The 27,174-nt window shown below is 38.9% G+C and overlaps 1 protein-coding gene across 1 annotated transcript in view; it reads right to left on the bottom strand.

Annotated features, from left to right (window-relative positions):
* The window catches only part of LOC122542349 (nidogen-1), a 102,191-nt gene that overhangs the window by 37,036 nt on the left and 37,981 nt on the right, over positions 1–27,174 (bottom strand). The window contains exons 9-12 of the mRNA XM_043680037.2: positions 17,435–17,578; positions 14,739–14,867; positions 2,299–2,442; positions 216–338 (exon numbers count right to left, since the gene is read on the bottom strand). Of these exons, the coding sequence (XP_043535972.2) occupies positions 216–338; positions 2,299–2,442; positions 14,739–14,867; positions 17,435–17,578 (540 nt within the window). The remainder of the gene's footprint in view (positions 1–215; positions 339–2,298; positions 2,443–14,738; positions 14,868–17,434; positions 17,579–27,174) is intronic.

Genomic DNA, 27,174 nt, shown 5'->3' with positions numbered 1-27,174 from the left:
CTGGGCCATAAGAAATATCAGAGGAGATTGAGTAATGTAGTGGAACAATATTCCAGACAGCTGACTGTGTGGGGACAAAATCTAAATTTTACACACAACAGAAATCTTGCATATGGTACATTGTTCGCCAGTCCCCAGATTTCAATCGCTAACTTTTAGAAATTTATGAGAATGTGACTGAGTGAAGATTGAAGTGAGTGAAATGATTTCCTTACCTATAGGTGTACACTGGAACCCATCACCTTGATAGCCAGGGGAACAACGGCAAGTGAAGGATCCAGGTGTATTGTAGCACTGAGCATATCGATGGCATCGGTTTGGCTGGCATTCATCAATATCTTGAAAGAGGAAAATGGTTTCTTGTAACTGAAGACGTGACAACACAAGTAGCCATTTAACACCTCCGTCTGTTCTGATATTCAATGGGATGATGGCTCATCTGTTACTTTACTCCATCTACTATTTTTTGTTTTGTAACTTCTTCTAACCAAATTCTACTAAACAGAGTTTCAATTGATGAACACCTATCCCACTCCCCCAAAAACCTCCAGCCTCAACAGGATAGAGAGAGAGTAACTCAGATTATTGAAATCCTTTGTGGAAAAATGTGTTTCTCAACATCATTCCTACCCACCAGCCCCACTCCCATGACCTCTCTCTAAAGTTAAATATGGCCCCTTGCTCTCAACTCCAACACCATTAACAAAAATAGTTTCTCTCTACCCTTTATTCACCATAAGCAACTCAATTAAATCATCTCATGGTGTGTACCTAAAGCAAATTAAATGTAGGCTTGCATAAATTTAACCTTATTGAGCCATTAAAAATAATCAATATTGTCATTTCAACCAAAAACGGCCCAGTTCTCTGAAATCTATGCAATTGATTTTTCATATGCATAATATAACTCTAATTAGTGAAACACAGGACGTTGTACATAATGTTGTCTTTTAAAAAAAAACCTTGGCATTAATTTCATTCAGTTACAGCAATAAAAGTCCTGGTTGCTGTTAGTCAGAAACATTGAGCACAGTGCAGCCATGTTCTGAGCTCTTCACAGCATACAATGAGCATTCAGTCCACCCTGCCTTTGCTTGCTCTTTGATTAAGTTACTTCACTGTTGTTGCCCATAGCTCTGCAAATGCATCCTTTTGAAGTGCTTTTCCAAATTCTCTTTCAACTTGCTTTCACCAGGTTTTCAAGCAGCACATTCCAGATCACAACAACTTGCTGTGGAAACAAATATCCTAATCTTCCTTCTGGACCTTTCACTGATCACTTTAAATCTGTATCTTCTGGTTACTGACACATCTGCCAATTGAAATCATTTCTCTTTATTTAGTCTATCAAAACCTCTCAATTTTCTCTTGGCTTCTCCCTCCAAGGAGAACAATCTCAGGCCTTTTATTCTGCTTGTATAACTGAAATCCATCATCATTTTAGTATGGAAAGAATATTCAGTTTTACTGCATTTCGATTTGTTTATTTGGCCCATTACCATCACCATCACCCCTTTTGTCATTTAATTCTCCTGCCTTCCTCCAAACACAAGGGATGCTCCTCTTGTTCTCCTCTCCACCTTCATCCTCCTTTCCTGCAGCTCTGTGCTTAGTCATAAACTGTTACATAAACTTCTAATGACAGATCACTGATCTAAACTCTTCCTTGCTTCACAGTTGCTACTTAATCTGCTGAGTATTTCCAATACTTACTTTGGAATTTCATTATTGCCAGTAATTTGCTTTTGTTCTATTTAATTTCAATTGATGCAACTGCTCAGTGAATCTTTGTGCTTCTTATTAACATAATAGTTTAAAGTATTACTTCCACCCTTAGAATCCTTTGGTAGCCTCTAAAAGTTGTGCAACAAGTGGACCTGACCCCTCCCAAATGGGCCTGTAGCAATGGATGCCCAAAACCATTTTGACCGATACAATTTTTGGAATTAATGTGTAAAAAACCCTGAAGTGATGGTAAAATACTGATGATGCAAATCTGAAGAGAGAATGCTGGAGAAACTCAATACATCAGACAGCATCCATGGAGAGGGAAATAGAGAGTTAATGTTTTGAGTCCAGTATGACACTTTTCATAGTGAAAAGTAGTTGCTCTGAATATCACATTTGAAATGTTAACTCGGTTTCTCTTCCCATGGATGCTGCCAGATCTATTGAGTTTCTCCAGCATTGTGTTTGTTAAAAATATCTAATCCTTCCCCACCCTCTGCAACTCTGATTCATGCACATGTTCAGGAAGAAAACTGACAGGTGTTTCAACTGAAGCAGGATTTTCCATACCAACACAGGATTTTCCATCGCCCGAGAAACCAGGTAAGCAGACACACATGAAATCTGAGCCACCAGTGTAAATGCAGCGAGCACGGTCAGGCGAGTCACAGTTGTGTCTTTCAGTTTGGCAGGGATTGTTAGGCCGCTGAACAGCTACAAGAATAAAAACAATCGATTAAAACTTATACTTTATTTACCCTTCAGGAAGAGGGGATCTTCCTGCTCACAACCTTTAGTAATGAGCAAGGAGCTTGTATTTGTTTTGTGCCTTTAACACTGGTAAATATTCCAATGTGCTTCACAGGAATAATATCAAAAAATGTGTTGACACCAGGACACACAAAGCGACAATAAGGAGGTGTCTAAAAGCTTAGTCAAAGAGATAGGCTTGAAGGAACAATTCAAAGGTAGTGAGAGGAATAGAGAAAAAGAAATTACAAAGTCTTGGCAGCTAACAGTAGCAGAATGGAAATCAGGGGTGTGCAACAGGTCAGAACTGGGGGAGTATTGCTATTTTAGTGCATTGGAGAGCAGGAGGATGTGAAATAGATAGGAAAGAGTGAGACCACAGACAGTGTGGAAATAAAATCTCCTTGATCCTGGTTTAAATTTTATCAGAATTGAAATAGCATAGCATTTTGTTCCATTAGACTGAATATTGTAAAAACAAGATCTTCTTAACATCTTGATAATTGAGTAAACCAAACTGCAGCCATTTTGCCATTTCTTCCACTGCAAGTTTTGTTTTAAAACATGATTTTCAATTTAAGTCAAAGCAGGAACAATGAGCATTGGAAGAAAGGGGTTTGCAGTGTCGAGAAATTTATTTTAAGGACTCCGAAAACAAACAAAGTATCAGATGCTCAAGAGTCAGAATGTATTGGAGGTTCTCCACCCACATTCACATATGACTTCAGCAGCTGCAATCTGACCGTTGGACATTGCACTAATTAAGACAGGAACACCGGGGAGGGGGGGGGCATCAGATCAGGGGGTTGGTGTCTTTTTGGGGGGGGGGCGCGGTTGCATTTTTACAGAGTAAGTTGAACTGGTTCAACTTCATATTACTTCAGAATTTGGCACTTTTACCTTTGGCTCAATCTACTTGGTGGATTCATCTTTATATAAACAAGCAGTAGAACAAGTTTTAATAGTTTAAAATGCAAACATGTGATCTTTGTCATTTCTGCCAAATCCTACAACACAGACTCCTCAATGACAAATCTTTTAGCTCAGTTTCTTGTACATGTCTCAGTCCAAAACTACCAATGTCGATTTCAACAACCAAACAGCCAGTTAACTCTGTCTTTACACTGCACTATTAGTTTAAGTGATTGGTGAAAAGCCCCTGAGATGTACCTTTGATGACCAGATTGTGCATAGTTAGCTAATCTCATGTGAGATGTAAGTACTCTCAAAGGGTTAGGAATGGGTATCAAAAAGCCAGAGTTCCCATTACGCAAGAAACAATCTGGAGAGGTGGCTTCTGGTATTATGAGAGGAAAAGATAACAAGTAATCAGGAAAGCTAATAGAATGTTATATTTTACTGCAAAAGGAATTAAATTCAACAGTAGGGTAGTTACACTTCTGTCATACAGGACATTGGTGAGACCACATCTGGAGTACTACTTACAGTACTGGTTACCATATTTAGAGAAGGATGGTAATACATTAAAAACAGTTCTTAGAAGGGTCACAAGACCTGAAATGAGCAAGACCTGAAATCTCATAAGGATTGGCTAGGCCTGTATTTTCTTGAGTTTAGAAAAGTCAGAGGTAACTAATTGAAATATATAAGATCCTGAAGGGATTTTCCAGGGTGTGTGTGGAAAGAATGTTTTCTCTTGAGGGAGAATCTAGAACTAGGGATCATGGTTGAAAAATAAGGGATCACCCATTTAAAACAGAAAAAAACCAGGTAAGGTGTGTGGAAAGAGTAAGTTAAGGCATGGAGCAGGGGGTTCAAAGAGAGAGATTTTGGGGCATGCACGTGTCTGTGCACATTTATGTCTTTGTATTTGTGCACGCACATCTGTGTTTGCAAGGTTTTGTGCGCAAGTATGTCTGGTGTTAAGCAGTGGAAGACAGAAAAAAAATCCATTCATTCCCACGGCCAAATCTTGCATAATTATTTCCTTTCTTTTCCACTGGTTATCTATTTCCTGTTTTAATCTATTTGGATGTAATGTTTTTATACTCTTTGTTTTCAAAGATACTGAATTATTTTGACATGCCTAAATGATCCTGGTGAATGATACTCCAAATCTCAGCTCTACTCATTCAGATTTCTGCAGCCAAAATGTAGAATAAACTATTTTGCTGCTGTGTGTTAAACTGTATGAGGAATGATCAGGATGAATTACAAGCTGCTGCTATTTAAAATAGTAAAATTACAGCTCCATTCACATCTTCTTCATTTAGCTCACACTCAAAACTCTGATCCTTGAACTAACTTTGGCGAAAACTGTGGATCTTTAAAACAACTCAAAGAACAGTCTCTACTATATGATTGTCAATCTCAACTCCACCTTCTCAGCCAATCACCATACCTCCCAATTCCCCCAGTGTTCACAAATCCTATCTATCTCCCACCTTGATTACATTCATTGCTTAAGCATCCCCAGCTCCTGGATGTTGAGAATTCCAAAGACTTACAATCTTCTGAGTGAACAAATTTCTCTTCATCCAAGTCCTAAATAGTTGCACACCCTATCTTGATATGTTGGCACAAAGTTGAGATTCAAGAGTTCACAGAATATTTTGCGTTGTTTTTGTTGTATTTCCTTGTTTCAGAAAAATGCAAACCAAATGGAGGCAGACACAGAGGTTGAACACTGAGTTTAGCAAAGACGTTGCTTTAGCTTCCTTATACCAGCATGTACATGCAAAAGAAATAAATCACGTGACAGTGTATCACTTCCTACAATATTAGCATAAATACAGTCATAGAGATGTACAGCATGGAAACAGACCCTTCGGTCCAACTTGTCCGTGCCGACCAGATATCCCAACCCAATCTATTCCCACTTGCCCATAACCCTCTAAACCCTTCCTATTCATATACCTATCCAGATACCTTTTAAATGCTGCAATTGTACCAGCTTCCATCACTTCCTCTGGCAGCTCATTCCATACATGTACCACCCTCTGCGTGAAAGGTCTCTTATATCTTTCCCCTCTCACCCTAAACCTATGCCCTCTAGTTCTGGACTCCCAAACCCGAGGGAAAAGACTTTGTCTATTTATCCTATCCATGCACCTGCATGATTTTATAAACCTCTATAGGTTACCCCTCAGCCTCTGATGCTCCAGGGAATACAGCCCCAGCCTATCCAGCCTCTCCCCATTACTCAAATCCTCCAACCCTTGTAACATTCTTGTATATCTTTTCTGAATCCTTTCAAGTTTCACAACATTGTTCTAACAGAGGGAGACCAGAATTGTACACAATATTCCAAAAGTGGCCTAACCAATGTTCCGTACAACCACAACATAACCTCCCAACTCCCATACTCAATGCTCTGACCAATAAAGGAAAAGCATACCAAATGCCTTCTTCACTATCCTATCTACCTGCAACTCCACTTTCAAGAAAATGTCTGTATTTAACATATTTACAAATGTACAATCAAAAGACATAACAATTTCCATCTGTTGCAGTTTTTAGCTACCTTCTTAATCCTACACCTTGTAATATATTATAAGGTTTGAGCACTTTATTACATTACCCTCTTTGCTCCTCCCTCTGTTGGGCAGGTGTAAGTTAAGGTAGAGCAATATGGCTGTCTGTTGAGAGTCCACATGTTAACCTTTTCTCAGTGCAAGACACAGAAAGATTGCAACGAGGTGGGGATGGAATTTTCCTTTACACATTTTTTGAGAAATTATTGAGTGAAGTACATTATAACATATTGTTGGAACTTCTAAATTTGATTTTGAATAGGTTTCAGCTACTTGAAAGACTGCTTTCTGTGCTCAGTCAGCATGATAAATACATTTTGGGAACAATGGGGGAATTCAACCCTTACAAAAAGAGTCAGTATAATTACAAAAGGTTACACATTTGGCTGATAAATTGAACAAGTATTTTGCATCTGCCTTCAGTCTAGAGGACACAAAGAATATCCAAGAAGGAGCTATAAAACAGGAAATGGGAGGAAGGGCAGAACCTAGGAAAATCACAATCACTAGAGAAATGATACTAATTAAATTGTTTGAACTGTGGGCTGACAAGTGTCTGGGTCCTAATGGACTCCATCCTAGGATCTTAAAGGAACTGCTTAGTGAGATGATTGATGCATTGGGTTCAAAATTCCCTTGATTCAGGGATATCAAATAACTCCTGTGCTGAAAGAGTCAGGGAGACAAAGTAGGGATTACAGGCCAATCAACTTAACATTTATCATGGGTAATATGTTAGAGTCTATTAATAAAGAAATTATAACAAATATAAATTCAATGCAATTACGCAGGGTCAACATGATTTTGCAAAATTAGATTAAATTCCCAACAGTATGGAAATAGGCCCTTCAGCCCAAACCAACCTTCCAAAGAGTAACCCACCCCCCTATCACTAACACTATGGGCAATTTAGCATGGCCAATTCACCTGACCTCCACATCTTTTGGATTGTGGGAGGAAACCAGCACACACGGAGGAAACCCACCCAGAGAACATGCAAACTCTATATGGACAGTCACCCAAGGCAGGAATCTAACCCAGGTCCCAGGCACTGTGAAGCAGCAGTGCTAACCATTGAACCACCTTGCTGCCGTGAGTCTTTTGGGTTAGCAAGTGGTGTGCCATTGGGATTAGTGCTATGACCCCAACTGCTCATTATTTATATAAATGACTTAGATAAAGGAATGGAAGATATGGTTACCAAATTTGCTGATGACACAAAAATAGGAAAGAATATAAGATGTGAAGAGGACACAAGGAGGTTATAGGAATATATTAGCATGTTACGGGAATGGCAAAAATGTGCCAAATGGATTACATGTGAAAATGTAAGTCCTTTTTGGCAGTGGCAGATAGTATTATTATCTAAATAGTGATAAATTGCGGAGTTCAGAGATGCAAAAGGATCTTGAGGTGCTTGTACATGGAATGCAAAAGATTAATATGCAGGTAGAGTAAGTAGTTAGGAAAGCTAATAGAAGGTTATCATTTATCATGGGTGGAATGGAATATAAAAACAGTGCACAGATGAAACCACATTTAGAGTGCTCCGCACAGTCCTGTTCACTTACTTAACGAGGATGCGAATGCATTGGAGATAGTTCAGAAACAGAAACAAAAATAAAAATAAACAAGTGTAGAACTGGGGGTACTATTTTAAAGTTAGGGGTTTTCCTTTTAGGTCAGAGATGAGGGGAATTATTTTCTCTCCTGTTGTGCTACTGAGGCAGAGTTCCAAAGAAGGTGGTGGTGGAGAAAGGGTCACTGAATGTTTTTAAGATAAAGATGGACAGAATCTTGTTAGGGGAATGAAGGGTTATCAGGAAAGATGGGTGTGTGAAATTCTTATTGAATGAAGGAGCAGGTTTCGAGGGCTAAATGGTGTACATTTGCTCCTAATTAATGTTTGTATGACATTCTAATTATCATTAAGACAGAGGGACAGCACATTATACAGGTGAACAAAGTCCAAGATCAACTTCAAGAATATATAGTGTTTAGAACCCACTATGAATGCAAGAAACAATTAGTTTTAGTATGTGATACTTCACCGTAGGAGTGAGGTGTGGCATTCTCTTACATAATGAGAGATGGTGTAGAGAAACTTGTAATATATATCTTACTGACCTGAACAAACACAGAATTCAGTCTTTTTTTTTGAATAATTTTATCATCAATCATATATTGTGTTCTGAGTTTGACAAAGACTTGTACAAAGCAAGTTCACTTTGTTTAATAATTGACTATCAAATGCTTACAATCATAAAAGAAGGGAGCACATCATTACAGAATTATGGTCTCAGAAATGGACGTTGAATTTGATAGTCGACAAGTAAAAGAAATTAAAATTAGCAGGTCATTTAAATGTGGCCATCTTTTCAAATTTCCCAATAAGACTTATTCATTCGCAGCCAGTTACAACTATCATCTCAGTGTCTCAGAAAAGTTTATGATAAAACTCACAATACATGGTGCTCAATAAAGCATTCATGGTGCTCAATAAAGCATTCAATTATGTCATGACTGATTGGCCTAAAGTGCATGATGAGAAATTCAAGGAGTATTTCAAATGTAAAAGTGAATTGAGCCTAGATTGAGCTTGTCTCTAGTAGGATGCAAGAGTTCTTCTTCCACCAAGGTTTTGAGAGAGATGAAGAACTACATCAAAAGCATTTACCAAGAGTCCAGCAATGCACAAAGCTTTTGCTACTGTTACTCAGTAGACAGCAATTTCAAAAGGATATCAGGGAAATAAAATTGACTAACTGGCTGGATGACTTCTGGGACTAGGGCTCAAACACGTAGATATACCCCGTGGATATGTCTCCTATCACACCTGACTGTGTTGTTCATCCTGCTTACTTTGATCTACCTCACCATCCTCAGTTAAATTAGTCAGCTGGAAGAAGAAACTCAGCCAGAAACTAACCATAGACTCTACACTCCTACAGGAGCCAAGAAATTAATGAAGCCTGATTGTGTTGCGAAAGAACTATGTGAATTGTTGCGCAGAATGAATTTTCATTTATCAAATGCCGCTAACTTTGTGCATGGGAAATCATGTCTCACAAACTTGATGAAGATTGATGAGGGCAGAGCAGTAGATGTGATCTATATGGACTTCAGTAAGGCATTCGACAAGGTTCCCCATTGGAGACTGATTAGCAGGGTTGGATCTCATGGAATACAGGGAGAACTAGCCATTTGGATACAGAACTGGCTCAAAGGCAGAAGACAGAGGATGGTGGTGGAGGGTTGTTTTTCAGACTGGAGGCCTGTGACCAGTGGAGTGCCACAAGGATCGGTGCTGGGCCCTCTACCTTTTGACATTTACATAAATGATTTGGATGTGAGCATAAGAGGTACAGTTAGTAAGTTTGCAGATGACACCAAAATTGGAGATGTAGTGGACAGCGACGAGGGTTACCTCAGATTACAACAGGATCTGGACCAGATAGGTCAATGGGCTGAGGAGTGGCAGATGGAGTTTAATTCAGATAAATGCGAGGTGCTGCATTTTGGGAAAGCAAATCTTAGCAGGACTTATACACTTAATGGTAAGGTCCTAGGGAGTGTTGCTGAACAAAGAGACCTTGGAGTGCAGGTTCATAGCTCCTTGAAAGTGGAGTCGCAGGTAGATAGGATAGTGAAGGCGGCGTTTGGTATGCTTTCCTTTATTGGTCAGAGTATTGAGTACAGGAGTTGGGAGGTCATGTTGCGGCTGTACAGGACATTGATTAGGCCACAGTTGGAATATTGCGTGCAATTCTGGTCTCCTTCCTATTGGAAAGATGTTGTGAAACTTGAAAGGGTTCAGAAAAGATCTACAAGGACGTTGCCAGGGATGGAGGATCTGAGCTACAGAGAGAGGCTGAACAGGCTGGGGCTGTTTTCCCTGGAGGGTCGGAGGCTGAGGGGTGACCTTATAGAGGTTTACAAAATTATGAGGAGAATGGATAGGACAAATAGGCAAAGTCTTTTCCCAGGGGTCGGGGAGTCCAGAACTACAGGGCATAGGTTTAGGGTGAGAGGGGAAAGATATAAAAGAGACCTAAGGGGTAACTTTTTCACGCAGAGGGTGGTACGTGTATGGAATGAGCTGCCAGAGGATGTGGTGGAGGCTGGTACAATTGCAACATTTAAGGGGCATTTGGATGGGTATATGATTAGGAAGGGTTTGGAGGGATATGGGCTGGGCGCTGGCAAGTGGGACTAGATTGGGTTGGGATATCTGGTCAGCATGGACAAGTTGGACCGAAGGGTCTGTTTCCATGCTGTACATCTCTATGACTCTATAATTGCCCAAGAGGCTCAAGGGTGAGCCAGTGTATGTAAACAGGGCATAATTCTCAATGTTCTAAGTTATTGGATAGGTACAGTTATGCTTATAGATATGCGTAAAGAAGATAGTATATTGTGGTCTACGTACAACGGGGAACCCAGATAATCAGAGAATTAGACTATCCATCTGAGATTTGATACTTGCCTGTACGAGACTGTGGACTGAGTCTGTGATCCCATTTTCACTAGATGCTTCAAGGAATCAACAGAACGGACAGTGGTCAAGCAACCACAGGCCCAAAATTGGACATTCTAAACTGGCCAGAAAAATCCGGCCCAACAGAAAATTGGCCAAACTAAACTAAACAGCACCCAGCAGCTACAGAGTACAATGGAAGGTCAAAGAGGCACAAAGGTTCGGGGGAACCAATTAAACCAGCCCAAGGATTGTGTACTGAAGAAGTATCAATCAGACTTTCAGACTACTTGACTTCCAGCCAGTACCAGAGTATGTGCATTTTACACCTCCCTGGCATGGCAATAACAAAGGGTGTTGGCACAATATCAATAGATGATTTTGCCCAGCTCATGACCCCATCAGCGAAAGGCCACAGAACATTCTGTGGCATGGGGCAAAGTGGGTTAAATCACACATACCTGGAAGCCACCCCTTCAACAATGACTGACAGAGACAATTCATAACAAGATTCAATGCCATGTGGCAAATCAAGAAGACCCACCCTGACCTGCGAGACACATTTTAGCAGAAGAGAGCCAGGTTTACGTTGGAGAGAAAGATCCAATGGCCCAACTCAAATACATGCGTCATTGCAGGTAATATCCTTTAGAGAGTAAATATTATGGGAATTTGGGAAATGTTCACATTGTGTTTTCAATAAGAAATATTTTGTTAATAAAATATAGTTGAACCGCAAACCAAATTCTGTGTCCCTTTGTCCACCTACTCAAGTGCCGTGAGGCAATGTATTTTTAACACATTGACTAGTCAAAGTGTCCAAAGCTCAGACAACAACATAAAAATACCACCACATAAAAGTCAAAGTGTTATGCAACATGGAAACAAACCCCTCAGTCCAAGTCATTGCACCAAGCGGACATCCCAATCTGAGCATGTTCCATTTGCCAGCAGATGGACCATATCCTTCTAACCCTTCCTATTCAAATACGTCAAGATGCCTTTTAAATTTTGCCATTGTGCCTGCTTCCTCCAACAGTTCTTCTGGAAGCTCATTTCATAGATGCACCACCCTCTGTGTGAAAAAGTTACCAAACAGGTCCTTTTTAAAATCTTTCCCCTCTCACCTTAAACCTATGTCCCCTATTTGGACTCCCCTACCCTAGGAAAAAGACCATGGCTAGTCACTCTATCCATGCCTCTTATAATTTTATAAACTTCTATAAAGGTTACCCCTCAGTCTCTGATGCTCCAGGGAGGAAAGCCCCAGCTTATTCAGCCTCTTCCTCTCAGCAAACCCTCCAGTGCTGGCAACATCCTGTAAATCCTTTCTGCACCATCTCAAGTTTAACAACATTCTTCCTATAGAAGGATGACCAGAATTATACAGTATTCCAAAGGTGGCCTCACCAATGTCCAGTACAACCTGAACTTGACATCCCAATTCCTATACTCAATGTTCTGAAAGGCAAGTATGCCAAACACCATCTTCCCCAGCCTTGTCTATCTGTGACTTCACTTTCAAGGAACTACGTACCTGCATCACTAGGCCTCTTTATTCAGCAACACTCCCCAGGGTCCGACCATTAACTCGGAGAAAGTGAGGACTGCAGATGCTGGAGATCAGAGTCGAGAGTGTGCTGCTGGAAAAGCACAGCCAGTCAGCAGCATCCCAGGAGCAGCAGAATCGACATTTTGAGCATAAGTTCATTCCGTCAATTCTCCTGCTCCTCAGATGCTGCCTGATCAGCTGTGCTTTTCCAGCACCACACTCTCGATTCTTACCATTAACTGTATAAGTCCTCCCCTAATTTGCCTTAACAAAATGCAACACTTCACATTTATCTAAATTAAAAGTCCATGTGCCACTCCTTGGCCCATTGGCACATCTGATCATGTTGTACTCAGAGATAATCTTCTCAATTAACCAACTATTTTGGTGTCATCTGAAAACTTACTAATCATACCTCCTATATTCACAATCAAAACCATTTATACAAATGATGAAAAGCAGTAGACCCAGCACTGATTCTTTTGTCACCCAGCACTGTTTCTTACAGGACAAATTGTAAAACAGCCTTTGTAGAATTATTTGTGAAGTGACAAGCTAGGCTGAAATATCCACATTTCTCTTTGCCACAGGATTGACAATTCTCTAAATCTCTTACAGATTAACTGCAGTCTCTTAAAAAAATTTGCTCACCTAACCTTATGAGTTAGTAATTAAACACAGGGACAAGGTTCAATTTGATTAAGGAGGAGAAAGTGAGGTCTGCAGATGCTGGAGATCAAAGTTGAAGAAGGGCCTGTGCCCGAAACGTCGAATCTCCTGTTCCCTGGATGCTGCCTGACCTGCTGTGCTGTTCCAGCAATAAAGTTTCAATTTGATTAAACCAACCTCAAAAAAAGGAAAGTAAGACAGAGTAAAAATGAGTCACGAGACACTAGCATGAAACTTAATAATCAGAAGGTCATGCTGAAAGACCACTGAGATAAGTAGTAGTATGTGATTGGAATTGTTGCAAAAAGTGTATTCATGTATCCAGTGAGGACTGGAGAGAAATTGTCTGTATCATGCAGATTGATTTCCTTGAAACAGGAAATCTGACAAAGGAAAGTCGGAGATGTCTCCTATATTCTCATTTTTCCTTACAGCCCAAATGAATGTCAGAAAGAAAGTCAAAAAGAGTGAGTGTCTTCTCATATTACAGAATTCACAAGGAGACCAAAGTATGTCATGGCCTTTGATTAAGACTAAATATCACTGGATCTCACAGAATCCTAACAATTAAATGGAGTCAAGCTAACAGAAACAGAAGGAAAAAACCTAGAGAGGAAGAGAAAGAAGTTGAAAAATGTGATGCTGGAAAAACACAGCAGGCCAGGCAGCATCCGAGGAGCAGGAGAACCGACGTTTCAGGCATAAGCCCTTCTTCAGGAATGTCCTGAAGAAGGGCTTATGCCCAAAATGTCGATTCTCCTTCTCCTCGGATGCTGCCTGGCCTGCTGTGTTTTTCCAGCATCATATTTTTCAACTCTGGTCTCCAGCATCTGCAGTCCTCACTTTCTCCTAGAAAGAGAAAGAAGCCAATTAGATTCATTGAAATTATGCAGGAAAAAGAAAATAAAAAGTTTTTCTTCTTTTTATTATTTCTTGTCAAATGATGGCATAGTCATTAAATATATATTGATGGAAAAAGAATTACTCTGGTAGAATCAGTTATTTGTGTTTTGGTGTAGTTACAGCTAAACAAGTATGCCATGACAAATATTATTGATGTTAGTTTAGTCATAAAGTATCTTGGGAACATGCATCATTTTATATTTAATTTATTTTTTAAGTGGGGAGGAAATTGATACTACAAAGTTTGAGCATTTTATATTGTCACCCTCTGTTGGGGCGATGTAAATAAACATAGTTCAAAATGGCTGCCTGGTCAACTCCACCTTAATCCTTTCTCAGTGTAATACATAATTCTGAGTAATGAAAACTCCTAAACTGGGAACAAATGCAATGGTTCACCAAAGATCAACACAGCAATGGATTAAGTAATTGGATAAGGAGACTGAATTGTAAGTCATTAAATGGAGAGAAAAAAAGAATTTAAGAGTGCAGCCAAAGTGATGAACAGGGATGAAGTGTTAATGGGTCCTTAGCAGAGGTAAACATTGCATTCAAGCATAAACACCGAATGAAAAGAGTGGGTCTGTTGGCCTCTAAGTAAGTTTAGAAGTCGACTCCTCATCCCATGAACGGACAAAAGGCATGAATTTTGTAAAGATGGAATGAAAAAACCAACAATGGTTTTGCTCAAACAGACATGGATAAAGTTCTTAATGTTAATAAGGTCAGTAACCAGAAGACAGAGATTTAAGGCAATCAGCAAAAGAAATAGAAAGGAGATGAAGGAATTTTTATTGTTTTGTTTTTAAATCTGGCCACGCAGCTAGTTTTGATCCAGAATGCACTGCCCCAATTTCTTTCAAACAGGAATTGGATAAATACGCGGGAGACAAACAAAAAAACGCAGTTTGTGGCAAATGACTAAGAGAGTGGAAATAATTAAATAGCTCTTTCAAAAAGGTCAGCACAGACATGATATGGGCTGAACAAGCATCTTATCAGTCATACAATCCTCGGTTTCTGATGCCTCATTTACTGTTTTAAAACAAACAGATCTTCTATTTCCACTGTATAATTGTTTTGACTTCCATAGGTTCTTCCTAAGTACATTGTGAAAAACACTGCAAATATAAATAACGTTTCATATTCAAGAAGTACAACTTACCCACACAGGTTCGGCCATCTTCTGCAAACTGATAACCTGTGAAACATTCACATCGGAAAGTTCCTGGCTGATTGTTACAGACAGCGTAATTTCCACAAATGGAAGGATCGTCTCTGCATTCATCAACATCTGATAAGGAATAATAGCACATGGAACTTTATTCGGCAGAGATCAAGGAACATAATTGCTTTTTAAGCTTAGTAATAATTTTAAAAATGGAAATGTTTAGATACACACATAGTTTTATGCCATTTAATGCAATTTATTTTTTGCCTTACCCAAAATTTAAGATTAAAACCAAAAGAACTGCAAATGCTGTAAATCAGAAACAAAAACAGAATTTGCTGAAAAAGCTCAGCAAGTCTGTCAGCATCTGTGAAGAGAAATTTGAGTTAATGTTTTGGGTCCAGTGACCCTTCCTCAGAACATGCAGTTTCCTTTGCACGTGGTTTGTAATCCAAATGTGGTAGGGCTGACTTTTACATGGGATATATGGAAAATACAAGATTTGTTTGGCCAAAAACAGGGGAACAGAAGATCAACCTTTACATGAGTATATAAGGTATGTCAAACCTTTGGTTGTGAACTTTTCTTCAAGAGGAACAACTCAAATTTTTATAGCACCTTTTAACTTAGTAAAATATCTAGAAGGCTCATCACAGGTTCTGTTATTAGACAAAATTTGATACTGCACCACAGAAGGAAATACTGTGACAGAAAGGCAAGAGGTGATAGACTTAAGAAAGAATATTCAGAGCAAATGGAGATAATTATAATTTAGACTTCTCAATTTAAGAACTTCTTTAGGCTGCTCCACACTAGGAATCATTCCATGTCAAAGCCAGTCTCTGGTATTTATAGTTTTTTAAGCAACAACCAATATGCTTTACAGAATATAACTCATATTTGCCCATCTTTCAGCTAACATTTCCAATGTATTCAGTATGCAAAGAATATATGTACTACAGAAACTGAATAAAATACAGCCATGTCAGTATTATTCTGAGTTATGTACTCTTTGATCAGCGGTTTCTGCACTTCCCTTTTGTCCCTCGCCCAAAATCCCGATTCACTCTGCCTGAGTCCTGAACTCATATCTTCAGTTATTTTTCTTACATTACCTCGGGCCCTCTCAGTTGTTTTAGACGTCTACTGATAGATGTGTTTCTGCAACTTGGTAGGAATTGCTGAACAATCCTGACTGTACTAATAGAGACTAGGAGAAAGTGAGGAATGCAGATGCTGGAGATCCGAGTCAAAAAGTGTGGTGCTGGAAAAGTACAGCAGGTCAGGCAGCATCCGAGAAACGTTTTGGGGCATAAGCCCTTCATCCGGAGTGACACTAACAACCATTTTAAGGTAATCAGTCTCACTTATTTAGTAACATACATTTATTTGCAAGAATTTGTTCTTTGAAAATGCAAGATTTTTTCAACACTTCCACCTTTTCTTGAATTCCTGGAATCTGGAAAACCTAGTTTACCGTCATTTGACATTCTTGTCATTCTTGTATTTGTCCTATGAACAAAGCCAAATGCTTAAGTGACAAGTCTCATTCTAGCAATATAAATTGAATTGAACAGATTCCCCTCTCCCAGAAATTCACCAAAACTGAAGACAGTCCCCATGAAATGTAAATAAAGACATCTGCAACTATTCTGGTTTGAACTCATGCAGATATTTACAAGTAACAGGAGAGACAGAAACCTCACCACAACTTCAGATTCTACAACTCCTTCAGGCTAAAATTCAGAGAAACACAGATTTGTTATAGTGCTGATGGAGACTTTTCAGGCCATTGTGTCTGTCCCAGCTCTCCAAACGAGCAATTCCTTTAGTGCCATTTTTCTACCTTCTCCTGGTAACTCTGCATAGTCTTCTTTTTCAGTTAAGAGTTTAATCCCTTCTGAATATTTCAAATGAATCTTATACCATAGTCTCATGCAACACATTCAAGACATCAATGATGAGGAGGGGCAGTGCTTTAGCAGCAATATCACTGCACTGGTAATCCAGAGATCCAGGCTAAAGCACTGGGGACACAGATTGAAATTCCTCTGTGCAAGCATGCAGAATTTAAAATTAATTTTATAAACCTGGAACATAAAACTAACATCAGTAATAGAGACCTGTGAAATTATCACCAACTGCTGTAAAGACACACTTGGTTCACCAATGTCCTTCAGAGAAGAAACTCTGGGATACTAATCTGCTTTAGTTCCCCTGTGACTCCAAACATACAGTCATATGGTTGGCTCTTAAATACCCTTTGACCTTACCTAGCAAGCTACTCTGTTCAAGTGCAATTAGGGATGGACAACAAATTCTGGCCTTTCCAGCAATGCCAACATCATCAATTCATAAAATTTTAAGACACCCACTGCATGAAAAAAACTTTTCTTTCCACTATTTTGTTAATTTACAGCAATAGGAAGACAAGTATATGGTAATAGGGGAGGTGACGTCAATTTCGAGAAGGGTCATGTACAATAGAAACACTGGCACAGGCCAGCTGGGTCAAATGGACACTGTATGGTATAAATCCAATACAAAATGACCAGCACCAATTGAGAAAGCTCCCAACATGATCACATATGGAGGGGGAAGGACATTAATGTTGTTCTTCTCTGAAGGTGATAGGACCAAAGAGAATATTTTAAAGAAGTTGCAGCCTGTTTCACCAATTTCCTTTGTACCATAGCAAGTCTGGCCATCTCCATAAAAACCAGCAGAACATTCACAAGTGAACCGATTCCCCTGTCCTGGGCGACATGCGGCGTTGGTGTCACATCCGTGGGTTCCCGTGTAGCATGGGTTCTGGTTCACCAAACTCGAATCGTCTGTAAAAATGGGAAAGAATTAGAATTCAGCCCCACAAATAGCACTTTTCCTCAAACTTCGACTGATACCACAGGAAAATTAAAGGGGTATTATTATGTTGCCTATTTCACCTTAAGCTGAACAACATGCATGGCTTAAGCAGCCCTTCTGATGTATTGTTACATTTGAACTTCCATGGCAACTTATGTAGAATAACCCATCCTTCAACTGTGTTCTTCCAACAAATACAAACCTGTTTTTAAATAGCATCTTTAAAGTAGGAAAATAACGAAAGGTACATTATCAAACATCATAAAACATAATTGGACACTGATCCACATAAGGAGCTCTTGGGCAAATGAACAAAAGCTTGGTCAAAGAGGTAGATTTCAATGGGTCTCTGAAAGGGAATTGAAGGAGGCAGAAGGATCTAGGAAATTCCAGAGCTTTGGCTGCTGAAGGTACATCTACTAAGTTGTAAGAGATTGAAACTGGGATACACCAGAATGAGAATTGAAGGAGCACAGGGATCTGTGCTCTTCATTGAAAGATTTTCATGAAAAACCTCTGCAGTTGAATGCAATTTATTTTGTTATTCCTAATGTTAGGGTGCAAATAGATACATTCTCTCAGTTCTGTGGGACTAGATTGGGTTGGGATATCTGGTCAGCATGGACAAGTTGGACCGAAGGGTCTGTTTCCGCGCTGTACATCTCTCTGATTCTAAATGAATGTTTGATTTTCAAATTTTGAATTAAAAAAAAGCAGACACTGACTGAAATGCAGTATAACTAATTTCAATGAACAACAATTTTGGGAGCACATGAATGTAAAAGGGGCCAGATGACTGGGGATCAAGAACTGATATCAGGCACCACAAAACCCCTTGCAGAGACACACACACAGACACATGAAATGTGGTCGAACTCTCACTTCAAGTTACAAGGTGATGGGTTAAAAGGTGTACTGAATCAAACTGAACATACAATCGAGGAAGGACTATGGGATTGCTGCACTGTCACAGAAGCTCTCTTTCAGATTATACATTAAACTGAGGTGCCAGATGTATGTAAAAGATTCCAGATGCTGTTTAAAGACCTCCCGGGCGCCTTGACAAATATCTCTCTCTCAACCAACATCACTACAACAGACAACCTGATCATTGATCCATTGCGGAAGACAGGAAATTCTTGTGACACAATTTAATTTATTTTATTCTGATCTCTCTTTTGCTTCTCTGATTTCATGAGCCTTACTAATTGTTAGCAGCTTGGATAACAAAATGACTGATTATTCTATTTGCTGAAGTCAAGGAAACAATATGGTGATGTAAACTGTATCTAGCAAACCAATTTCCAGGGTTTATGTTCAACCCTGAACCTCACTGCAACTAAATGAATATCTGATAACAGGTTAGGCTCACTTCTAACCTCTGACACTGGAGAAATATATACAAGGTAAAAGCTTAACAATGTACCAGCAGCTTTGGAGACTTATAAATTAAATGTGGCTAATGTTACTGGAAAACCTGGGTGAATAAGTTTTAAACTCTAATTATAGATGCATTATAGTTTGTCATAACAAAGTACTTACTACTGATCTGTGAAGTTCAGCAACTGATTTAACATCTAACATTTTCGTGGACAGAAACATTGACTTAAAAATAGTTTCAGGAATCACCTAATCAGAGCCAGCCAACTGTACAGGTTAATCAGGCAGTTACCTATTGTGACAGGTTTTAAAAAGATCACATTTTAAATCCAATTTAAATAAAGATAAAGTCACATTCTAAACTTCTGGGGGTGGGGGTGGGGGTGGGGGTGCAGTGGGAGCAATCATAATTCACCAACAGCACCAAACGCCCTTTATCTGAACCACACAAGCTGGATAAAAGTCACAATGCACATAAAACTGACATGGATTTGATCAAAGATAGGCTTCAGCTAAAATTCACACTTTCTTCAAGGCCAATAAAATCAATTGATCAGATCCTGAGGGGAAGCGTGAAAAGATTTTCACCACCAATTTGATTTACACAACCATGAGAATCCTCACATGTTTGAGATGAAACATCTACTGCAATTATCAAACCTGGAAACAATTACCTCCACAGTCTTGGACTATACAACAGCTTCTTTTTCTTGGATTTTTCTTAACTAAACCAGGATAGATGGAATTAAGAATGCAGACTTGAACACAGTCTTAAGAAGAACAGTGCTCAGCTTGACAGCATTAACTAGAAAAGATGAAGAGCAAACTGAGGACTTCAAATAAATAACTAATATTAACTACTGCTGATTGCACTCAAGACTCCAACTTACCAACTGCTGTCTCAAGTTTCAATAACATGCCTTGGGAACACCCATAGGATGTCAAGAAGTTTTAAAATATTTTTCTTAATACTGGACACTATCCCCTTCTAACTTTGTACACGTATGCTTTCATACATATGTGCTTTCATACATATGAAAAAGGTCCAAGTGACAACAGGGAGGCTATTATGCTTGATGTTGCCTCTTTATTATTTCTCTTCAGTTAGCAAGTATTAAACTTGTTGCTTTAACTCAAGAAAACCTTGTGATTGGTTACTTATTGTTTATAAAGAAAAGTTACTGAACTACGTTTTAACTGACTAGAGAAAGATACAGCTTTGTGCCAAAAACAACTTAAATCTTTGTTGACATCAACCAAGGAGGCTGAAAAAAGGAAACTCATTCACCCATAATCAGAATGCATCAGTATATTCTTATAGGTATTATAATAAGGAATTAAACTGAACCACAGTGATCAGCAGAATTGAACCACATTTGCTGCTCGTTAGGCAACGAGATTTTTAACATATCAATTGTCAATATAGATTGCAGGCCACTATGCCTCTGTTATGAGATCAGTTCAGGTTTTGCAATGATTTATTTCTTTACACTGCACTGGGTCAACTTTAAACTACTACAATTCTATAGCAAGGGAGAAACTGGATATTTCATAGAATCAAGGAGCAGAGGAGGAGGCCATTTGGTGCACTATGTCAGTTTTGCCTCTGAAAAAAAATCTAATTAATCCTTTTTCTCCCCCCACATTTTTCTTTCCTTTTCATTTCCATTTTGAAAGTTACCACTACATTTCCTTCCATCACCTTGCGAGCACGGCATTCCAGATAATCACTTCCCGATTACCCCAGTAATTCTCTTCACCCTTCCCTCCGATTCTTACGCGAATTATCTTACATCCTATTTGTTGCCCCCTCCTTCCAATACAAAACAGTGTTTCCTTACTTAACTCTATCAAAATCATTGATGATTTTGAACAATTTTATCAAATCTTCCCTTGACTTCACTGGTAATGGACAAGCCCAACTTTCCCAACTATCCACATATCTGAAGTCCCTCATCCCTGCTGTTATTCTAGAAAATCAAAGGCTTGAACATCCTCCCTAGAGAGGTGCTCAGAATTGGCCGTTATACTATAGCAGGTGTCCAACCTTCATTTTATACAGATTTGGTGCAATTTACCCACTCTTCACTCCCATGGCTACAGAGCAAATAATTACAAGATCAACAGGAGTAAAAAAATTAAGTTCTACAGGTTCTTTAGTTATTGATCTTATTTAGTCATCTATACACACAAACAACATTGAAAACACTAAATAGACAGTCCAAAAAGGCACTGTGTTGACAAAGCATGAATTTAAGCAGAGAATTTAACTGGGGAAAAATGATCAATCCTGCCTCATATCACTATTCCAAGAATACTTCTATCATTCAGCATGCAGGAAGTTCAAATATTGTTAACAGACCAATAAAACCTTCAAGCCACATGCACTGTAATTCCGCTCATTACAATCTTGTTCAAGCCTAGAAACTTCAAACCTGATGTTCAGTCCTAGGGTAAACTACAGAAAGTTAACTACTGAAATACAAGCTATTTCAATACTATCTTTACTGGCTGCTTTTGGAGCACATCAATTTATTGAACTGCAGCCAAACAGTTCTCCTTCCATGAAGTGAATAAAACAGCAACTGAAGAAATATTTGTGGGTTCTCCATAAGTAACTGGGCTGCCTTGCTACATTTGGTCTCAACTCCTGTATTTTGCTGTAAAGTGGTAATTTAGAGTAACCAAAATTCAGATCTAATTGTTCTCAACAATGTTTAGTGGCTTTCTTTAAAAATAAGCAACTTCCTCTTCCTTAATTACTATGACCAGAGAAAACATCTCCCCTCAGGGCAACTTTGCAGGAAATCCCACTCTGGGCCCCTTAATGACTCAAACCAACAAATACCTCTTGCAAAATTTATATGCCTGATGGAAACATGCTGTGGAATAAGAAAAGGCTGCCTCAAAAAATGCAAAGTCAGCTTGTCTTCTGCAAAAGCTCATAACAATTAATGGAACAGAAGAGAGAGAGCATTTTGCACTAGTTGATTAAATGGCAATGAAGGAGTAATTAAAGTGTTAACTTTGAATGCAAATTTTGCTGCACAATCAGATACTTTAACCTTTAAAAATAAGATGCATCTATGGCTGCTATTTCACAAGTTGAGGACATCCAAAAGCATTTTACAGCGAAGTACCTTTTGAATTGTGGATACTGCTGTAATGCAGGAAATGTGGCAGCCACCTTCTACACACAAGCTCCCACAAAAGGATTGCAATAATGACCACACAATCTATTTGAGTGATATTGGTTGAAGGATAAATATAGGGCAGCATAGAGGGCTGCCCCACTCCTCTTCAAAATATCATCATGGGATCCAATTCACCATCCAACAGTATAGACAGAGCTTAGATTTTAACATTAGTTGTAAATGCAGCAACTCTAAGAGTGCAGCCCTCCCTCAATCACTATATTGAGAGAATTATTCTGCATTTTGCAGTCATGCGTCAGGTGTGGGACTTGAACCCACAAGCTCTGAGAAGGTAACAGGGAGCTTTTTGCCTTCTTCACACTGCTGGGAGGATTGTGCTTTTACATTTTCTCCACCGATTTGAAAACTTGATAAACTCTTGTCTGTTGAACCAGAAATGCTATAGCATGAGCATAAGAGATGGAACCACCCCAACAAATAGTTAACAGTTCTAAAAGGAACTTGTAACATTTGAATACTCAGAATTTGTGCTATCTTTTGTCATGAATAAAAGCCAAGTGAATTAATACATGCAAAAGAAGAAGCATTTTAAAAATAGTTTTGAATTAATTATAAAGGCCCAAACATGTAGCACGGCTGATCTTGCTCTCTCTTTAGATATCATAACTAAGAGGCCACTGATTACCATGGATTTTCTCTGGGTTTATGTTGGTCCATGATTATATTTGGCAAGAGACTCTTAAGTGGTTTGTCATGCCTGCTAGTGGACAGCTGACCAAGAAACGGTCCTGTTCTTACTGCATCTCATCAGGCATATTGAATAGATGTAGAAGTTGATACTCAACCTGTTTAGCCACATTATGATCGCCCCTCCCTTTACCATTAAGGTCCTATGGTAGGGCTTGAACAAAGTCTACCAATGAAACATACAGCTCCTACACCATTGGCTACAATTTTGATATATGTAAATGATACACTGCAGTGTCAAAGAGAAAAATAAGAGGAAATGTTTTAAGGTTACATAAGTAGAAGAAACAATTTGTGACCAAGCTTCCTGCGCAGCTGCACATCACTAATATTGTCAACTTAACTTACATTTTTTGCATCTTTCACATAATCAGAGCATTCCAGAATTATTTACAGTCAATGAATACCTATGAATTATGGTCACATTGTAAATTAGAAGGTGTGGCAACCAATTTTCTCAAAGGAAGAATCTCATAACACTCTCACAAATGAAGAACTTTTGAAGTGGACTTTTTGACATTGCTGTATACAGAACGGTCTGCCTGATTCCTCACGTAAGTTACTGTGCTTTAAAACTACTTTCCTGGCTCTCACAATGCTTTGAGATCTCTGCAGGTAGTGCGACAAGTCCTTTGTAAGAAAAATAAAAATTGTGCCAAATATTAAAGCACCTTTCTTCAGAAGAGCACAACCAAGCTGGGAAGAAGCCTCACTCCTATATCTATTATTAATTTTAGCTGAAGTTGCTCAAGGTAATCAGGAATGGCAATCTTCATAAAACTGAAATTTTAAATTGAATTCTAACCTGCTACTATTTAGATCAATTAAAGACTTTAATCAGATATGAGGACTCTCCTTTACAATAGTAGTTCTGGAAACCTCTCCACCCTTTGGAACTAGGAGAATCAGCAACCAATGAAGCACTTGAAATGTACTTATGCTAGGAACTGTTTTGGGTTGGACTAAGCACTTTGGTCTTGCTTATAAAAATGTAATTTAGATAGCAAAATCAACTAACACAGCCTTTATTTACACAGTATGGACTACTGTAAGCCTACAGGCTGGAAGCTTTTCACTTGTATATTGCTAGGAATGCAAACTGCTCCTGAGTTCCATAACTTAACAGTGCGTCAGTTTGGGGTCAGAGAGAGGTTGGCTGTGGTATGTTCTCTTTTCAAGCATCAGTTATCTAATTAGCCATCTGCAACAAGCTTCAAAACTGATCCAATTGACATTTGTTTTTTTTTAAACTAAAAGCCTATATTTTCCAAACAAGCAAGAGATTACATTTTTTTCCTGTACACTGTGACACTGAATGGGAGAACAAAAGGTCAAATTTACGTTTTCAGTCGGAGTACACATAACTGCATTGTTTTTCTGCTGCCAAATCAGTCTGTTCAGCTCAAGTAGTCCATGAGACTCAAAGTTTGTGAGAAGATTTGTAGCTCGGGTGCTCGTTGCTGTGGTTCTGTTCGCCGGGCTGGAAGTTTTTGTTGCAAATGTTTCGTCCCCTGTCTAGGTGACACCCTCAGTGCTTGGGAGCCTCCTGTGAAGCGCTTCTGTGGTGCTTCCTCTGGCATTTATAGTGGCCATCCACAAACTCCATCAACAAACACATCGACCTGGACCCAATATACCGGCCACTACAGCAGACAGCTGGAACTGACAACCGGAAGCGGCAACGACAGGCCACTATAAATGCCGGAGGAAACACCACAGAAGCGCTTCACAGGAGGCTCCCAAGCACTGAGGATGTCACCTAGACAGGGGACGAAACGTTTGCAACAAAAACTTCCAGCTCGGCGAACAGAACCACAGCAGTCCATGAGACTCTTTCTGCCTTACTTCATCTCATCCTTGCAACATACTCTCCAATTCCCTTCTGCTTTACGTACTTAACCGACTTCCCTTTGAGTGCAGCTATGCTATTCACATCAACCAAATCCATGGTAGTAAGTTACTCCTTTTAATCACTGTCTCGTCAAGAGGTATCTCCTGAATTTCTTATTGGTATTATAAGGACTACATTAAGTTTGTGGGCCTAGTATTGACCACTCTCACAAGGTGAAACATCATCTCTATATCTACCCTACCAAACCTTTTCATATTTGTATATACTTCTGTTAGGACATTCTGATTGTATAGAAAAGTTGCTGTTTGTTCAGTCTTTCCTGATATTTTTAACTTCTTGATTCTCATGTCATCATTGCAAATTTGTTTTTTTAAACATTTCCTTCAGCATTGCTATTTCTCCAGGAGTGGAAGGGATAAATAATAAAATTGGAAATAGAAGCTGAAATATAAAAAGATTTAAAGCCTTACCATGCTGATCAATAGTGACCATAAAATATTAACCTGCTTTTGAGGGCTAAAGAAAACCGTTGCTAGAATGCATCTTTTCAACAACAAAGTACAGGTACTCCCTGCTTTTCGAACGTTTGCTTTCCCCAATTTTGCTTTTACAAAAGACCTACTTTAGTATCTGTTTTCATGAATCTAAAGAGGATTTTCATTTTTATGAGAAATGGTGATACTTTTCCCCATATAAATCATGCACCTTCACTTACGCCATTTTCAGCTTACAAAAGGTTTCCTGGGAATGCTCTACTTTCGGATAGCAGGGGTTACCTGTATTTGCAATAAGTCTGTGTTGGCAGGTGCAAGTGTTTTGGGGAAACAATTTCTAATCAGATTTATACATTCACTCTCATCAATTTGTTTTTTCTGTTTTGAGGATTTAAGACTTTTCCAATGTTTGAAAGCATAATAGAAACTAGGAGCAAGAGTAGACCATTTGGCTCTTCAAAATGATCATGGCTGATCTTCTATCTCAATGCCATATTCCTACTTTATTCTCACTCCTCTTGATGCCTTTAATATTTAAAAATCCAGTTAAATGTCTATGACAACATATTTCAATTTTATGTGAAGCTGAATATATCGAAAACACTTACCCTGGATGTACACATTCAAAAGCAGACAATGATTCTGAAAATCTCACCGCTGGTCCAAACACATCATTTTAGGAGTGACACAGTATATCAATCCTCCATATAGTTACTGTTGAAACCCTCATCCATGCCTTTGTCGCAGAATTGTGTTGGAAGCCATTCAGTCCATCATACCTGTATTGGTGCTCTTGAGTACTTCAACTTAATGCCAATCTCCTGCTTTTCCACCCCACTCATATCCTTGCACATTAATTAAATAGAAGCAATCATCCAATGCCATCTTGAATGTCTCAGCTGAACCTGCCTCTACCACAGCTACAGGCAATGAATTCCACACCCAAACTATTCACTCTGAAAAAGTTTTTTCCTCATCTCACTTCTTTACAAAATACTTTAAAAACTAGGAACACATGAACAGGAGTAAGCCATTTAGCAATTCAGGCCTGTCTCACCATTCAATGAGATCATGGCTGATCTGTGGCCTCACTCCATATATCTGCCTTTGTCTATATCCCTTAATTAGATTAACTAAAAATTCTCTCTCAGATTTAAAATTTACAACTGATCTTGCATCCACTGCTATTTCTGGAAAACAGTTCCAAACCTCTACCATCCTCTGTATGTAGAGGTGCTTCATAATATTTCTCCTGAATGGCCTGGCCCTAATTCTCAGACTTTGTCCTCTAGTTCTCGAATCTCCAACCAGTGGAAGCAGTTGATCTTATATACCCTGTCTTTTCTTGCTAAAACCATGAAGACTGCAATCAGATCAACACTTCTGAATTGTACAGAAAACAGGCCTAATTTATATAATCTCCCATAATAACACCTGAAGCCCACATATCGTTCTTGTGCTCCCTCCAAGGCTAATATGACCTTGTTATGGTGTGGTACTCTCACTACTTCAAGTGGGGACTAACCAGGATTTTGTATAACTGCCGCATAACGTTTTCATCCTTGCACTCCAGCCCTCTAGACAGAAAGACCAGCCATTTCATTACCTTTCTTGATTATTTTCTGCACCTGTTTGTGAAACTTTAAAGATCTATGCACCTAACTCCCAAGTTTCTTTGAACATTGAATGTATTCAACTTCATTCCATCTAGAAAGTACCCTGATCTATCCTTATTTGGTTAAAAATGGATGACCTCACACTGGATTATACTAAACTCCACCTGCCATAGTTATGTCCATTCACTTAATCTATCAATAGCCCTACGTTTATGCTCTCATAGCATAAATTTAGGGCTATTGATAGATTAAGTCAATGTCTATAATGTCTATAATGGCTACAATGTCTATAATGCTGCCTAACTTTATTTCATCAGTAAA

This window comes from Chiloscyllium plagiosum, unplaced genomic scaffold (assembly GCF_037043375.1).
Source record: "Chiloscyllium plagiosum isolate Xiang-an unplaced genomic scaffold, Cpla_swu_hap1 HiC_scaffold_3, whole genome shotgun sequence".
In the NCBI taxonomy this organism is placed as follows: Eukaryota; Metazoa; Chordata; class Chondrichthyes; order Orectolobiformes; family Hemiscylliidae; genus Chiloscyllium; species Chiloscyllium plagiosum.
The sequence above is the reverse complement of the archived record's forward strand: the minus strand, read 5'-3'. Positions and strand labels throughout refer to the sequence as shown.